The 18,242-nt window shown below is 38.5% G+C and overlaps 1 protein-coding gene across 4 annotated transcripts in view; it reads right to left on the reverse strand.

The window, feature by feature from the left end:
- Window positions 1-8,675: 8,675 nt before the first annotated feature.
- Window positions 8,676-18,242, reverse strand: part of UGGT1 (UDP-glucose glycoprotein glucosyltransferase 1) — a 130,522-nt gene continuing 120,955 nt past the window's right edge. For all 4 annotated transcript variants that reach the window (XM_048214150.2, XM_026510242.4, XM_026510241.4 and 1 more), the window contains 3 exons: window positions 15,485-15,601; window positions 14,837-15,005; window positions 8,676-13,061 (listed from right to left, as the gene is read on the reverse strand). In XM_048214150.2, coding sequence (XP_048070107.1) covers window positions 13,036-13,061; window positions 14,837-15,005; window positions 15,485-15,601 — 312 coding nt within the window. In that variant the 3' untranslated portion in view covers window positions 8,676-13,035. The remainder of the gene's footprint in view (window positions 13,062-14,836; window positions 15,006-15,484; window positions 15,602-18,242) is intronic.

Consider the following 18,242-nt stretch of genomic DNA (forward strand, 5'->3'; position numbering starts at 1 on the left):
ACCCCAAATAGCCAAAGCAATTCTGAAAAAAGAAAAACAGGCTGTAACCTCTTCGACAACAGCCACAGCAACTTCTTTCATGACATGTCTCCAAAGGCAAGAGAAACAAAAGAAAAAATGAACTTGTGGGACTTCATCAAGATAAAAAGTTTCTGCACAGCCAAGGAAACAGTCATCAAAACAAAGAGGCAACCCACAGAATGGGAGAAGATATTTGTAAATGAAACTACAGATAAAAGGCTTGTATCCAAGACCTATAAAGAACTTCTCAAACTCAATACACAGGAAACAAATAATCAAATCAAAAAATGGGCAGAAGATATGAACAGACACTTTTCCAATGAAGACATACAAATGGCTAACAGACACATGAAAAAATGTTCAAAATCATTAGTCATCAGGGAAATTCAAATCAAAACCACCTTGAGATACCACCTTACACCAGGTAGAATGGCAAAAATGGACAAGGCAAGAAACAACAAATGTTGGAGAGGATGTGGAGAAAGGAGAACCCTCTTACACTTTTGGTGGGAATGCAAGTTGGTACAGCCACTTTGGAAAACAGTGTGGAGGTCCCTCAAAAAGTTAAAAATAGAGCTACCCTATGACCCAGCCATTGCACTACTGGGTATTTACCCCAAAGATACAGACGTAGTGAAGAGAAAGGCCATATGCACCCCAATGTTCATAGCAGCATTGTCCATAATAGCTAAATTGTGGAAGGAGCCGAGATGCTCTTCAACAGATGAATGGATAAAGAAGATGTGGTCCAGGGGGTGCCTGGGTGGCACAGCGGTTAAGCGTCTGCCTTCGGCTCAGGGCGTGATCCCGGCGTTACGGGATCGAGACCCACGTCAGGCTCTTCCACTATGAGCCTGCTTCTTCCTCTCCCACTCCCCCTGCTTGTGTTCCCTCTCTCACTGGCTGTCTCTCTCTCTGTCAAATAAATAAATAAAATCTTTAAAAAAAAAAAAAAGAAGAAGATGTGGTCCATATATACAATGGAATATTACTCAGCCATCAGAAAGAATGATTACCCAACATCTGCAGCAACATGGACAGGACTGGAGGAGATTATGCTAAGTGAAATAAGTCAAACAGAGAAAGACAATTATCATATGGTTTCACTCATTTATGGAACATAAGAAATAACAGGGAGATTGGTAAGAGAAGGAAGGGAAGAATGAAGGGGGGTGAACAGAAGGGGGAATGAACCACGAGAGACTATGGACTCTGGAAAACAAACTGAGGGTTTCAGAGGGGAAGGGAGGGATGGGTTAGCCTGGTGATGGGTATTAAGGAGCGCATGTATTGCATGGAGCACTGGGTGTTACATGCAAACAATGAATCATGGAACACTACATCAAAAACTAATGATGTACTGTATGGTGACTAACATAACATAATAAAAAAGAAGAAGAAAAACTAAACTGGAGGCATTACCATTCCAGACTTCAAGCTATATTACAAAGCTGTACTCATCAAGACAGTATGGTATTAGCACAAAAACAGACACATAGATAAATGGAACAGAATAGAAAACCCAGAAATGGGCCCACAACTATATGGTCTACTAACCTTCAACAAAGCAGGAAAGAATACCCAATGGAAAAAAAGACAGTCTTTTCAACAAATGGTGTTGGGAAAACTGGACAGCAACAGGCAGAAGAATGAAACTGGACCACTTTCTTACACCATATAAAAAAACAAATTCAAAATGGATGAAAGACTTAAATGTGAGACAGAATCCATCAAAATCCTAGAGGAGAACACAGGCAGCAATCTCTGACCTTGGCTATAGCAACTTATTAGACATGTCACCAGAGTCAAGGGAAACAAAAGCAAAAAATGAACTATTGGGACTTCATCAAGATACAAAGCTTCTGCAAAGCAAAGGAAATAATCAACAAAACTAAAAGCAGACTACAGAATAGAAGATATTTGCAAATGACCTATCTGATAACGTTAGTATCCAAAATCTATTAAGAACTTATTGAACTCAACACCCAAAAAACAAATAATCCAGTTAAGAAATGGGCAGAAGACATGAATAGACACTTTTCCAAGGAAGACATCCAGATGGCTAACAGACACATGAAAACATGCTCAACATCACTCATCATCAGGGAAATACAAACCAAAACCATGATTAGATATTGCCTCACACCTGTCAGAATGGCTAAAATTAATGACACAAGACACAACAGGTGTTGGTAAGGATGTAGAGAAAGGGGAACCCCTCTTGCACTGTTGGTGGAAATGCAAACTGGTGCAGCTACTCTGGAGAACAGTGTGGAGGTTCCTCAAAAAGTTAAAAATAGAACTACCCCATGATCCAGCAATTGCACTACTAGGTATTTACCCAAAGGATACAAAAATTCAGATTTGAGGTGGTACATGCACCCCAATTTTATAGCAGCATTATCAACAATAGCCAACTATGGAGACATCCCGAATCTCAATCAACTAATGAATGGACAAAGTTAATATGGTACATATATACAACGGAATGTTACTCAAACATCAAAAAAAATGAAATATTGCCATTTGAACCACGTGGATGGAGCTAGAGTGTATTGTGCTTACCAAATAAGTCTGTCAGAGAAAGACAAATACCATATATGATCTCACTCATATGTGGAATTTAAGAAAGAAAACAGATGAACATACAGGATCAGGGAAAAAGAGAGAGGGAAACAAACCATAAGAGACTCTTAAGGATAGAGAACAAACATAGGGCTGATGAAGGGAGGTGGGTGGGGGATAGGCTAGATGGGTGATGGGTATTAAAAAGGGCACTTGTGATGTGATGAGCACTGGCTGTTGTATGTAAGTGATGAATCACCTAATTCTACTCCAGAAACGAATTGCACTGTATGTTAAGTAAAATTTAAATTTAAAAAAATTATTTCCTTAGTAGTTATGTTGGGTATTACAATTACCACGTTAAACTTATATAGCAACTTAGTTTGAATAATAACAACTCAGTTTCAATAGTATACATTCTGTCCCTCCCCTATTATTTTGCCAATTATATCCTTATACAATTAGTGCTCATCAATATAAATTTTCAACTATTATTTTATGTATTTGCCTTTTTAATCATATAGGAAAAAAAGGTGAGCTATAAACTAAAAGTAAATGACACTCATTTTTCATATTTATCTATGTAGTTACATTTACCAGTGCTTTTTCTTATGGCTTTGAGCTACTGTCTAGCATCTTCATTTCAGCCTGAAATATTCCCATTAGCATTTCTCATAAGGCAGGTCTACTATTAATGAACTCTCACAGCTTTTGTTTATCTAGAAGTATCTTAATTTCTCTTTCATTCTTCAAAGATAGCTTTGTCAGGTATAGAATCCTTCATTGAGAATTTTGTGTTTTTTTAAGGACACAGATGTCATCTCTCTGCCTTCTGATTTCCATGGTTTCTGGCAAGAATTTGACTTGATTCGTTGAACTCGTACTTGATTCGTTGTTTCTTTCTTGCAGCTTTCAAAATTCTGTCTTTGGTTTCAACAATCCGACTATATGTCTTGGTATGGATCTCTGAATTTATCTTGCTTTGAGTTTATTAAGCTTCTTGGATGTGTAGATTCATGTCCTTCGACAGATTTGGGAAGTTTTTGACCATCATTTCCTCAAATATTTTTTCTGCACATTCTTCTCCTTCTAGGACTCCTATGATGCATATATTGGTACACTTGATAGGGTCACATTGGTCCCCCAGATTCTTCCTTTTTCTTTCAGCTCCCCAGACTGAATAATTTCAACTCTCTTAGTCTTTAATTCTTTGATCCTTTTTTCCTGCCTGTTCATATGTGCCTTTGAATACTTTCAGTGAATGTTTCATGTCACTTAGTGTACTTTTGAGCTCCAGGATTTGGTTCCTTTTTTAAATTTCTATCTTTTTAAAATATATTTTCATTTTGTTCTTATGTCATTTCCCTAATTTCCATTAGTTCTCTGTCCATGGCTTCATTTAGTTCATTGAGCATAATAAATCAGTTGACTCAATGTCTTTAATAATTCCATTGCATGGGCTTTTTCAAGGAGAATTTCTGTCAATTATTTCCCCCTGTGATTGACCATATTTTCCTATTTCCTTGTATGTTTTTAACTTTTCTTTTTAAAGAAATGGACATTCTGGGTATTATAATATGCCTACTTTGGAAATCTGATTCTCCAAGTCCTCAAGGATTGGTGGTTTTTGCTTTTTGAGGGTGAAGCCATCTGTTTGTGACTTTCCCAAACTATTTTTTGCAAAGTATGCATTCCTTGTTGTGTGTGGTCGCAGAGGTTTCTGCCTCATTATCTCTGTAGTCAAGCAGTGACCAAGAACAATTTCCTTAAATGTCTATCTCCAACAAGGAAAAAAAGAGGCCCTGTCTCTCAATTTTCAGATAGATGACACCAGGATAAGCCACTTATACTGGGGGCCAAAACTGATGCAAGTATCTGTGCCAGCTCCTCGGGCATCACCAGACCAGCTCAAATGCACAAAGCCAACTCTTTTGAGGACAAGATCACCTCTGCCTACACTGGCTCCTGTTCCCATAGTCAAAGTTGTGCCCAAAAAACAGGGAGTGGTAGTTGGTTCGTGCATGCCACTCACAAAAGTTCAGAAGCCTCTTCATGAAGCACTACTCTGGTTGTTGTAAGTGCCCAAATGTGTTCCAAAGTTCCAAAATAGTTTATTCTAATAGCTTCTCCAGTTGAGTCGTTGACTCAGTGGGGTGACTGACCCCAAATACATTTTAAAGTAATGTCAATAGGTACATACATATTTAGGATTGTTAATGGCTTCTCGATTGACTTTTATCATTATAGAATGTCCTTCCTTATCCTCTGGTAATACTTGTCTTGAGGTTCATTTTTGTCTTATATTAACACAGGCACACCAGTTTTCTTATATTTGTGTGGTATATTTCTTATTGTCAACCTATCTATTTATTTTTATCCCTTATAAATTATTCTTAAAACACAATTTAAAAATCCCAGCCTTTTATTTAGAGTAGTTAAGACTATTAACAAAAAATGCAAATCTTGATTTTTTTCAGTTTAAAGACTGCTATTTGGCTATTTGTTTAGTATTTATCTCCTTTGTATTTGTTCCTTTGCTCCTCCTTTCCTGCCTCTATTGGTTTGATTTTCACATTTTTTTTTAATTAAAAAATTTTAAGCATTGCATTCTATCTCCATCGGGGGGGAAGGTGCTATAACTGTGTTGTTTGTTGTTGTTGGTTTTTTTTTTTTTTTAGTGTACTCTAAGGAAAACAATATGCTCCCTCAGCTTATCAGTTTATCTTGCATTACTGTCATACAAATTCCCATAGATTCTTACCAAGTAAGAATCTTATAACTCCCACCTTTTGTGAAATTGTCATATATTTTACTTCTACATATACGTAGGTATTATTATTACAGGTATCATTTTTACTTTAAGCAATCAATAGTCTCTTAAAGAAAAAATAGTATATTTACCCACATATTTACTATTTCCAGTGCTCTTCATTCTTTCCTGTGGATCTGCATTTCTGTCTGGCATCATTTCCCTTTTAGTCTGAGGAAACTTTACCATTTTTTATAGTCCAGATCTATTGGGAATGAATTCTTTTTGCATTCAGTTACTCTGAAATGATTATATTTCATTTTCATTTTCGAAGAACACTTCTCCCACACATAGAATGTTAAAACAGCTTTTCCTTCTTTCAGCACTTTAAAAATGTTATTTCACTGTCATCTGTTCTTTTTTTCCTGTTGAAAAGTCAGCTATCATTCTTATTATTGTTCTTGTGTATCATGTGTCTTGTTTTCCTGGCAACTTTTAAAAGATTTTCTTTATCTCTGGTTTTCAGCATTTGACTAAGATGTGCCAAAGGTTTGGCCTTTATATTTATCCTGCTTTTGGGAGGGTGGGGTGACATAGAGTTAGAAACCTGAAGAGTGTCACAGTTTTGCAATGTTCACAGTTCACACCATACAAGATTACTCAGGGGAAACACTAAGGTTGGTCTTGAGGAAAAAGGCAAGGTAAGACCTGTGGGCAAGAATCTTTATTGTGGTTTCCTCAGGAATGAATGGGCAAGGAAGGGAAAGGATTAGGACTAGCTTATTTGAAGAATTCCAGTGGGCTCTGGAGCATAGGAGTTGTCGCTGGCCTGTCTGGTACCTGGCCTTGGGTGATTAGGGTGGGTGTGTAGTGGCCCAGAATGTGCATGACCAACCAGTAAAGTGGTTGAGGGTGTGAACTTAATTGGATGCTTAAGATAACTTGCTGGTCCGTAGCCAGGACCACAAAACTAGGTATAGAGAGAATTTTTAAGAAACTACATTACAGGGGGTCACTGAGTTTCTTGGATCCATGAGTTGATATTTTTAATCACATTTTGAAAAAAGTTTGCCATTATTTCTCCCAATTTTTTTCCATGTTTTTTTTCCTCTGAATATTTTCCCTTATTCATCTAGGACTCCACTTAGCATATTTGTTATATTGTTTACTATTACCTCACAGGTTACTACAATTCTGTTCACTTATCTTTTTTTTCCCTCTTTGCTCTCCAATTTGGATAATTCCTATTAACCTGTCTTTAAGTTCACTGATCCTTTCTTTTGCAGTGTTTAATCTTTTACAGATTTTTTTTTTTTTTTGAGAGGGAGGGAAGGAGTGAGAGTGGGGTGGGGCAGAAGGAGAGGGAGAGAATCTTAAGCAGGCTCCATGCCAATCGCAGAGCCTGACATGGGGCTCGCTCTCACAACTCTGAGACTAACCTGAGCCAAAATCAAGTCAGACACAACTGGTTGAGCCACCCAGGCACCCCTGCAGTTTAATCATTTAAGCCCTTCTGTGAAATTAATTTTTTTAATTGTGGGTCTCTTCTAAAATTCCCCACATCTTCATCCTTTGTATTTACCCTTTTCTATAGATTCTTTAAGGTATTTATTTTTTTAATTCTTATTCAAATAATGTTAACATCTTGCTTATTTGTGGGTCTATTTTTGTTTTCTTGGTTATGTGTCATACATTCCTGTTTCTTCTTATGTCTCCTGATTTGTAATTGTATACTGGACATACTGGATGTGTTGTAGACATGCTGAATTACTGAGTTTGGTTTAGTAGGCAGTTGTCACTAGCAGATCACCTTGATTCTTTGAAGGCTTGATTTTAGGTTTTATTAGAGTGGGTCTGTTTTAGTTCTGTCCTTAAGTCCTAGGGCCTAGACCTGAGCTGTGGTTCTCATCTTAAGGCATGACCTACAAGGTTTTCAATGAAAAGCCCCAAATATTTACTACATCTCTTAACTTGGTGGGACATAAATTCCAAACTTTCCCTCCCCAGCCCCAGACATCTGCTGATATCTCAGCTGAGCTTTTCCAGCATTCCAGTTGTTGCTCTCTGTTGGGCTCCCTAGAATCCTACCCAGTTCATGCATAATTTAAGAGTCAGCTGAGGATTTGAGGGGAGTCAGGCAAACTCAAGGCACTATAATTTCCTCCTTTCTGGGATTTCCCCCTTCGATTTCCAAGCTGCTCCAACAGCCCTGAATTCTGACTTGGCTCCTCAGCTTCATGAGATTGACACTTTTTGTTTTATTCTCTGTGGGCCACAAAAGAAATAGTCACTTAAATGTGGATCTTATCTAATGTGTTACTCTTCTTTCAGTGAATAGAGTCCCCTCTAGTTTTTGCCTGTCTTGGTCACTTTCCTGTGCATTTCTAAAATGTGTATAATTATCAATAGGAGGGTTTGTCTGATACAAGACACTCTTGCCATTACAGGAAGCTAGATGGTAGTAAGATGTTTGTTATTTAAAATAAAATCCAACTTTATTTATCTCAGTAATGGTTACGGAAGTCTTCACCTTGAAAATTATCAAGATGTCTTTGTGTACTTCGGTCTATATGTGCTATTTGCAAATAAAAAATTCATTACAAGAAAAAGCCAATTTCATGTTGGTACCCAGTTAAAAACCACTTGGGCTTTCTTGTGGCCTTGGGATCAAACTCAGATCCCTGCCTCAGAACTTCTCTCCTGGCTATAACTCTAGGTTCACTTGCAGCTCTCTAAATGAGACACACTAGCTCCTGCTCCTCCCTCTATCCCACCTCCCACATCCTACATGGATAACTCCTACTTATTCTTCAGGATTCAATTTAAGTGTCATCTGTAGCTTTCCTGACCACCAAATAAATCCCTTCTCTCTTCCACCTCAGGTGCCCTCTGTTGCCTTGTCACAGCCACCAGGTCCCACTCCCTGACCTCCACCTCAACAAGAGCACTTATTACACTAGCTTGCAGTGTCCAGGGAGCATCTGAGTGTCAAGAACCGTATCTTCAAGTCTAGCCCCAGAGCAGGAGTTCAAAGAATGTGCAAAATGTTCAAATTCTATGCCATCCTTCTCGTTACAGTTAGCCTTCCTAGGGTGGCTTGCCTACAAGACCCCACCTGTGGCAGTTCCCCAAGGCTGGAGACCTTGAAGAGGCATGGGTGCTATTGTGAGAACCCAGAGAATAGGCAGCAACTGGACCCAGCTCCAACACCAGAGGAGACATTCAGGTAAAGCTCTCCTTCCTGTCTAGGCCTGCTTCTTCTGTCCGATGAAAGGGGAGAACTTTGAGCTCTAATGATTATGTCCTTCCTAAACATAAAAGCTGAATGACTGACCAGATAAAGAAGACAAGGAAAAGTTTATTGTGTTGAGCAGACCTTATTTTCATTACAGTACCAGGAAATTCATTCTCAGTTCACCTCAGGTGCAGAGGGCTCTGCATATATTTAGAGCCCCAGTGCTTGTTCCCAAGCAAGGGGCAGCACCTGGACCTATGTTGCATTTGACGGAACAGGATTACAATAAAAGAGAATAGTTATAAAGAAGGTTTTCTAATACACAGTTTTCTTTAAAAATGCTAACATTTTTCATTTTTCTATTGTTTACCTTGTTATTACCAAGGATAACTGGTTGGAAAACATGGTACCTGATAATCTTTTTCTCAAATTGTTGAACTTAGATTTTGCTACTTTTATTCTGAAGAGGAATTATGCCCCTTCTCTGGAAACCTAAGTGGTGACAAGTAAGGCAATGCATAAATTACAGGTGGGATGGTCTTAGCTCTACCCTAACTTGTTTCTTCTTAAATCTTCCATATTTGGCCTCTGTGTTACTAGGTAATTTAAGACTCAGGAGATAGCCTCTTGCTTGCAAAATCATTATCAGGGAGTTTAAACTTAATGTGGTACTTTTGGGGAGCATGCACCTGCTTGAAGCTGATTTTGTGGTTTCTTTTTAAAAACTGTCAGCACTCAATGGCACCCTGAAGAGGAGAGATCCACTACTCCATGCACTGACTCACTGCTACCCAAAACTGTCATTTCTGTATTAGATCAAGAGACCAAATACCAAATGAAAGAGAAATTGTATCCTCCAGAGAGTTTGAAATATCAATTACAGCCTGAGTTAATGAAGTCTAATTAGCTTGAATTCAATCAGGTAATTACCAAAGTCATGATTGAGATCTTCCCCCACTGCATCAAGGCAGGGGAAATATGAACTGAAGTAAAAAATGTCATCCCACCAAACCAGACACAATAGCTATTTTTAACTCTTATCATCCCACAAAAATATCCCCATAAAAGCAAATACTTAAAAATTATTAAAATTACACAATGGAATAGATATTTAAATAACTTCGCACACAATGCACCTTCCCTTTGTTGTTGCCAACAAACAGTTTCCATTAAGTGACTTTACCAAAACATTTCCATTTCCATGAAATTTGATGCCACAGCACTAACACTGTATTCCAAAAAATGCACTAGAAATTCCCTTTTAACTCTTGAGTTGAATTATTTCTTTTAATCGCTCATGGCAATTTTAGAAAAGGACTGCTTTTAAGTACCCAAATTTACTCCTAGGGTAGATGTGGGTAAGGGGAATAATTTTACTCATTGCTAGGAGGGCAGTGTCTGACTTATTCCAAATGACAGTGTCCTTCAAGTATAACTCCCAGCTAAAGGAAACTGGGGTTTCCTTCCTATTACTTGGGCCAGTCTCTTCTGAAAACTGCAATGCCACCCCTAGCTTTCGCCCCTTCATTCAGGGACTGAGTCCCTGCAACCAGACAAAAGTTGTCCAGTCAAGCAGAGCCTCAACACGGTTCATAATATGAGGACTTGAGGACAGGAGAATTCATTAAGTTCCATTCCTGGAAATGATTTCTTAATAATCTTTGCTCTCCCATGAGCTGAGTTGACACAACACACGGGCCTACCATGAGGCATATGTGTGTAGTAAGTAGGCAAACATCTGTATGTTTCCATTTGAAATGCCACATTTTGAGATTCCACACTTTATCAACCTTATGGGAAACTAATGTGTCATCATTCTCAGTATGGTAAGTATTGAGCACAATTTTAAAACAAACATAGGCATGTCCCCACAGCTCCGGCAGCAGGCTGTGTGCATGAGTTTTGATTTCAAACACCACTGTTCATAGAACATAAAACTCACACTGTTGCATGTCACTCTGACATGTCACATTACTTTACATCACTCTAGCACTGATTCAGAAAGAAAATTTTCCATTACGGCATGATGAGAGAAAAAAAACTCCATTACATATAAATAAATGATGGTTAAAAACCATCTTGCTTACTGGGAAAGAAAAAAAAGATCTATCTTTTCGGTCACAATTTGCATTCACACAGTAGAGACACAGACAAAGCTGACCAAGACCAAATTTTAGTGGTATTATCATTTCCTAGGGCATTAGAGGTTCATCCTGAAAGATGCTGATGACACATGAACCAAGAGAAGGAAGGAAGGCCCTAGACTACTTCAGAAGCAAACTTGGTCTTACGTAGATTCAACTACTGGTAAGACTTGTGTTTAGGGTGGTGATGGATAAGGGCAGTGAGGACACACATACTACAGAGAACAGATTTCACACTGTACCCTCCTCACATGGAATATGCATAAGACACTTGGTGAAAAGACATGAAGAAAGGTGGCCTGTTCCATGTTCCAAGGGAACCAGCATTTAAAAAGCATACCCCAATGACTTTAGTACTTCTTGCTCAATCTCCCAGAAAATAAACTCAGAGAAAATGAACAATTCTGTTTATAGTGTAGACTGAAGCGACAGAAGCAGACGCCTCTCTGAAGGCTTAATTAAACCTAAGATGAAGCTGAACAAATGTTTTTTGCTCTCATTGATTTTATCCCTTCAGCTACTCTGACCAGGTGAGCAGCAGGGCAGGGGGATGCAAGCTATAGCCTTTGTCAACAGCAATGTTTTGTGGGACCTTTCAGTCTTGGATCAATTTACCTAAAAATCTTTCGGGCTCCCCTCTTTCCAATTTTTAATTTAATTATAAAAGCAAACTGAAAAGCTCCTTCAGACCGACTCCTAAGCTAACATTTGCTTATGTGAATACGGAAAAAATTAATTATTTAATATTTGTCATAAGACTCTGATTTTTAAAAAAGACTGCAAATCAATGTTCCCTGGTGTGGAAGAGTGAGGATTCAGCTATCCATCTGCAGCCGCTCCTCACATTTTTAAAAAGCAGGCAAAATATTAGAGACAAAAACAGTTAGCACTAGAAGGAGGTACAGTCCATGGGAGTGCTCTTGCTGCTATACCCTGCAGCCTGGGCAGATGGAGGGAAGGACCTAGAGCCTCACGCTCGTGCAGGCCAACAACATGCCAGAAGACTCCCTGGGTGCCTCCCCACATTGCCTACTCACCAGGAGAGGCTACTCCAGAAGGGCCGTCCTGGGCTGCTAAAGTAAAGACACTAAAAGCAGTGACTAAAGGGTTAATGCTGCTTCAAGACATGATTACCTGCAGTCAGAACAGGTGGTGCACCGGCAATTTTGGCAAACCCAAGGCAACCTGCAGCAATAAACTGAAAGGAATATAGAACAGTGTACAGAGAAACATGAATTACACACTCAACATCTCTCCTGTTCTCAGCTCTGGGAGTCCTTCGCAGAGAGAAGTCAAAGCCAACTTTGCCTGGCTCTGAGACAGGAACCACCCCCCTTCCCCAGGAGCAGAGGGATGGATGATGCGATGACCTTCCTGAGGGAGCCCCGAGCCCTGCGAGATGGGATCTCCAGAGGGGCTCACTATGGCTGTATCCAGTAAGGAAATCAATAACAGACTTTTTTTTAGAAAGTGGGAAGAAAAAGCAGAGACTTTCACAAATACAAAAATTGTTTACAAAACAATTACCTAAAAAGTTTACTGGGGTTGGATGAGGAATAAGAATCATGTTTTCATTTCAAATTAGTCACATGGTACTAATGGTTTATAAAAGAGAATGGCCAATTTCTGTCTTCCTCACCAACCCCCCCCAACACCTCAGAGTCCTCCTACTCCTGATATTTCCCCTACCCTCACGCCAACCCACCCCATCCTGTCCCCAAATTAATTTGCCACGAGCAACCCTGAAGACACATGATTGTTGGTTAGGTTTCAATTCGACAATGAACCTAATGCTGGGGAAGAGAACAAAAGGACACAGGAGCGCACTGGCATCAACCTCAAGGTGTGTGGACCTTGGACAAGGCTTCTGCCACACAGAAGCTTCTGCCACCACAGCGCAGGCTGCAGACTGAGCTCCGCTGCCAGTAAACTGAGGTAAGGAAGAACATGGCGGCTCTGGCTGGTTGGCTTCCTGTGGCAGTACAGCATGTGTGTGCTCTTGGGTGTGGGCACCACAGGACTCATTTTCTTCCAGTTGCCTTTGCCATTTTCCCTTCTGGTTAGAAGATTGCTCTTTACAGAGTCTCAAAAGATCAGCCACTTGTCTTCCTTTGAGGTACAAATCCAATAGAGCCTTAACTCCAAAGATCCAGAGCCCACTGGTGTGCAGAAGTCAAAATCAAATGCTCAGAATCAAAAGGCATGGCACACCTGCCCAGCCAGTTTATCAGCAGTTGTAAAGACAGATCAGAAAAAACTAGCATTTAATATAAAAAATGTTTTTCAAAAGGTGTAATTTCCTATCCTCTTGTGAATGAAGATCATAACTCTTCTCGTTTCTGAGGTCCTATGGAAAAGGAGAACAATTGAAAATAAAATGGTTTATCTTCAAGTTACAAAAATACAGACTGATTTTTTTTTCTGGTATTATAACTTATTAATTATGGCCCCACCTCCCTTTTATCCCTTTGAACTTTGGTTTGGTGTGCTTGTATTGTATTTTGAAAACACAAACAAAATTAAAAAGGCCTTTTTGTTTTTAAAAACACTGAAACTACCTGCATACCCCACTCCAGCAGAACTGTTTTCACAAATACAATATTTACCTGTGGTAAAAACGCACATATTTTTAGTCAGGATTCTTCTTTTTTCACTTAATAACATATAAACATTTTCCTAAGCAAAAGTGCAGCTCATTTACCATTCTCTATTCTTGGATGTTTAAACTGTTTTTAATGCTTTTGGTTTATAAGTAATAAATTTCTCCATGTATATGACTTTCTTCTTGTGTGGACTCATTTCTTTAAGGTAAATTCTCAAGAAAGGAATTATTCAGGGAATAAAACATGTTAATGGTTCCTGAGAGCTGATTTACTGCCTTTATTTTTTTTTTCTTTTAAAGAGAAAGGGAGAGAATCTTATGCAGGCTCCACACCCAGCACAGAGCCTGACAGCTGGACTCCATCTCAACCACCCTGACATCATGAGCACAGCCAAAATCAAGAGTCAGACACTTAGCCAACTGAGCCACCCAAGCACCCCAATTTATTGCTTTTTAACAAGGATTGCTCTAATGCACAAAGCTTCAGCAAGGCAGACCCAGAGCAGTTTCTTCACGATCTCCCCAACAAATGGCATTATCAGTATCAATATTCGTATTTCCTCAATGGAGTATATATTAATGACAGATTCCTTTAATGTGATTATTGTTTCCTCAACTCTACTTATTATTTGTGTTCTCCTCTTATTTGAACAGTATGTCTACATTCTTCACCCATGTATCGACAGAAATCCTTCAGGTTTCACTAATGAATTTCAATTATTCTTATTCTGAATATTCAGGCTCTTGGCCGTGATACATCATGGTACAGTCTTCAGGATGGTTAAGTGAATCACTCAAGATCCATGTTCTGTAATTCCTTTTTTAGAATTAGTTTTGAGCTGAATAAATGTTAAAAACCCAGATCTCAGCTTATTAATAGTTTTAAAAAGGTCACTTTTGTATTCTAATGATTTTTGTCAACTGCATACCATTTGAGATGTACACAGAGTAGGGAAAATATTACATGAAGATTTAGTCCCTTCTATTCTTAGCCTAAATTAAATACAAACACTCCATTCTCCACCCCAATATGCTTCTTTGAAAGAACACTTTTTTCAAATCAATATGTACTTTGTCTTGATCCTAAATGTGTTCATTTACTAGTGCCTGGAGAGATTTAATAAAAAACCAAGGAAACTGACAAGAGATCCCCAAAATAATGTCAGGCTTCTCAGATGGACGTAAGGACCTAGAGCTTCATGTCCAAGCAGACCAATATCACACCAGAAGACTCCTGCTTGTCTTATGTATCATAAAACTCACAAGCCTAAACAACAATAATCTCAATTAAAGCAACTTTTCTCAAAAAAAAAAAAAAAGGCAAAGAAAAGCTTGGACTTTAATTGTATTAATACATACCATTTAGAAGGCCAACTAAAAAAGAAAACGAAAAATATACACTGGTTGATGTCAAGATAGAAGGGCTGAGATTCCTTTTATTCATTATTCTATTGTTTTTGCAATAAATATAAATCAGACACTCGAATAAGTACTTCTCTAAGACCAAAGGTTGGACCTACCTTCCCAGCGTGACTCTTGTGTTGTCTTCTCCTTGTCCAGCATTCCCATCTCCTTCTCCCTCTGGAAGCGGGTCTGTAGCTGCTTGATCTCCTGGTCGTAGTCCTGCCACTCTGGGACAATTCGAACAGCTGCTTCCAGCTTGGGCTCTTTGGTCATTGGATTATTACACTGTAAAAACCCAAATCGCATACTGAACCAAGCTGAAGACAGGGCACACTATACGGAATTCAAAGGTGTGTCTGTTCTTGGGTTATAAATCCCAACTGAACAAAAAGAACAACAGTGAGGAACCAAATGACAGATGAGCAGAAGCAATGTGGTACTGGGTCACATAAAGCTTCTACAAAGTTGTGGGGAGTGACAGGAAAGCAGGAAAAGAAAATTCCTGTGGTAAAATCGCAAGGCACAGAGATAATCCCATAAGACAAGCAGTAACTTCACTGATTTTAAGTAATTGAAACAGCCCCATCAGACACTAGAGGACTTAGCTGCCTGCTGCAAGCAGCAGAGATCTATGGATGTTGCAAGACGTGCTATAGTCCCCAACCTGCACAACTACAGAGAAGACTAAGACTGTGTGTGTTAATAATGATCTAGTTGTAAATCACACTGGACTAAGATGCAGAAAAGAACCACAGACAGCTTACCAAATCTATTGTTTTTGCCCTTTTCTTAGAGGCATCATCACACCACGTTTCACACCAAAGCCATTCTTGAGGGAGTGATTTAATTGGCACCTGATGGATCATGTTATTGGGCAAATCCTGTTTGGTAAAAAGAAAATAAAACACAACAATCTAAAGTTCTGGGGGAAATGTAAATGACTGCATAGCACATTAGTGATGACAGCTGCTCATTACATATCACATACCAATCACAAATTTTTAGAATTGAAAGGGTCTACTAAAAACCTTAGAGAAGCTAAAATATTTATTTGTCATGTTTTTTAAAACCACAAAATTTAGAAGACTCAAAACATCTACCTATGATAAGCACTTGAAAAACTTTAGCTTAAAACTCACAAGTAACCTGCACCTAGACTTCCCTCCATGAAGGCAATTCTAGGAAAAAATGCTACTGCCTCTTCAAAGTTAACTAAGCATACAGTGTGGCTTTTATACTTCACCATTTTGCATAAAGGAAGCTCTGAATCCACCTTGTCAACTGGGGCTTGATCCCAAGCTGATGAAGCTCACATGTTTTTGAGTGAACTGTATGCTTTGAAGCTTTTTTTCCCAGCAACCCTTTTGAGTTTGACACAATAAAATGTCCCACTGTCTTAAGACACAAACAACCAATATGATCCAGAAATTCCACTTCTGGGTATATGCACAAAAGATTTGAAGCAGGGACTCAGATACTTGTATACAAATGTTCAAAGAGGCATTATTCACAATAGTCAAAAGCTGGAAATAAGCCAAATGTCCATCAACAGATGAATGGATACACAAAATATGGGGTGTGGGTGGGTGTGTGTGTGCGTGTGTGTTTATGTATGTGTGTATTTACAATGAAATATTCTTCCATCTTAACAGGAAAGAAATTCTGATAGGTGCTATGACATGGATGAAACCTGAAAATGTTATACAAAGTGAAATAAGCCAGGCACAAAAAGGAAAAGTATTGTATGATTCCAAAAGTATCTAGACAGATAGAAAATTGAATAGTGGGGCGCCTGGGTAACGCAGTCGTTAAGCGTCTGCCTTCGGCTTAGGGCGTGATCCCGGCGTTCCAGGATCAAGTCCCACATCAGGCTCCTCTACTGGGAGCCTGCTTCTTCCTCTCCCACTCCCCCTCCTTGTGTTCCCTCTCTCGCTGGCTGTCTCTCTGTCACATAAATAAATAAAATCTTTAAAAAAAGAAAAAAGAAAATAGAATAGAGGTTGCCAGGGGCTGGGAAGAGAAAAGAAGGGAGAATTACTGTTTAATGGGTAGAGTTTTAGTTTGGGATGATGAAACAGTTCTGGAGATGGGCAGCTGCACAACACCGTGAATGTACTTTAATGCCACTGTTCAGTATACTTAAAAATGGTTAAAATGGTAAATTTTATGTTACATGAATTATACCTAATAATGCAGGTAAAATAAAGACACAGACAAGAAAAATAAAAAAAAAAACTGCTACTAGTAAACTTACACTAAGGAAATTAAATGATATTCTTTAGGCAGATGGAAAATGATCCTATATGGAAGCCCAGAAATGCAGGGAAGAATGCAGGGTAATCATGTAAGCAAATCTAAATCTTATAAACAGATAATGATCGTATTGTAGGAGAATAATTTCTGGGGTTTAAAATATAGCGAAATCTCAAATACAAGGCAACAGCCATTCAGGCTGGGATGAGGATAAATGGAGTCAGTGAGTTCTAGGGCCAGTACTACTCAAACTGTGGTATGCAGACTGCAGCAAGGAGCTTGCTAGGAATGCAGGTGCTTGGACCAGACCATCTACCTACTGTATCAGGCTATGGGGATGGGGTCCACGAGTTAATGGTTCAACAAATTCTCCAAGTGAATCTTTTATATATGCTAAAATTTGAGAAGCACGGTTCTATGTTTTACACTGTCTGGTAGGTGGGTAAAATATACCAATTAATATTAGCCTTTGGAATTCAGAAATGCATATTATAATCTTTAGAATAATCATTAAAAAAAAACTCTAAAAAAGTATATAGCTTAAGGGGCATCTGGCTGATTCAAATGATGGAGCATGCAACTCTTGATCCTGGGGTTGTGAGTTTGAGCCCTACGTTGGGTGTAGAGATTACTTAAAAATTAAAAAATCTTAAAGAAAGAAAAGTATATATACATAGTTTAAGCTAACAGAGGGAAAATGGAATTATAAAAAACTCAATCAATCTGAAATAAACTAAGGCGAAAAAAGAAATAGAACACATGGAATAAGCAGAAATACTAGAAAAGCCAATCTTACTGGGGAATACGTTAACTATAAATGGACTAAATGTTCAAATTAATTGACTGTTATACCAAACATAAAAATCAACAGATATAAGCTATTTATAAGAAATAGAACTAAAACATAAGGATAGAGAAAAACTGAAAATAGAAGGATAAAAACAATATACCACATAACAATAACCAAAAGGAAAACTGGAATAGATGCACTAATATTAGGTGAAGCACACTTTAAGACCCCAGACCCCCCAAAAATCATTAAAGGTTCAACTGTAAGATATATATGACTTCTCAGTTTTTAGGTACCTAATGATATAGTCTAAAAATACATAAAGCAAAATCTGACAAAACCAGAGATGAGGAGGATACCATAATATAGAAAAATATTTTAAACACAATTCCCTCAGTAATTAATAGAAAAACAAAGATAAAAAACACACAAAACCCATAATCTGACCTAATGGCCTATATCTAATATCTCCAGGATAC

The sequence above is a fragment of the Ursus arctos genome, unplaced genomic scaffold (genome assembly GCF_023065955.2).
Source record: "Ursus arctos isolate Adak ecotype North America unplaced genomic scaffold, UrsArc2.0 scaffold_1, whole genome shotgun sequence".
Classification (NCBI taxonomy): domain Eukaryota; kingdom Metazoa; phylum Chordata; class Mammalia; order Carnivora; family Ursidae; genus Ursus; species Ursus arctos.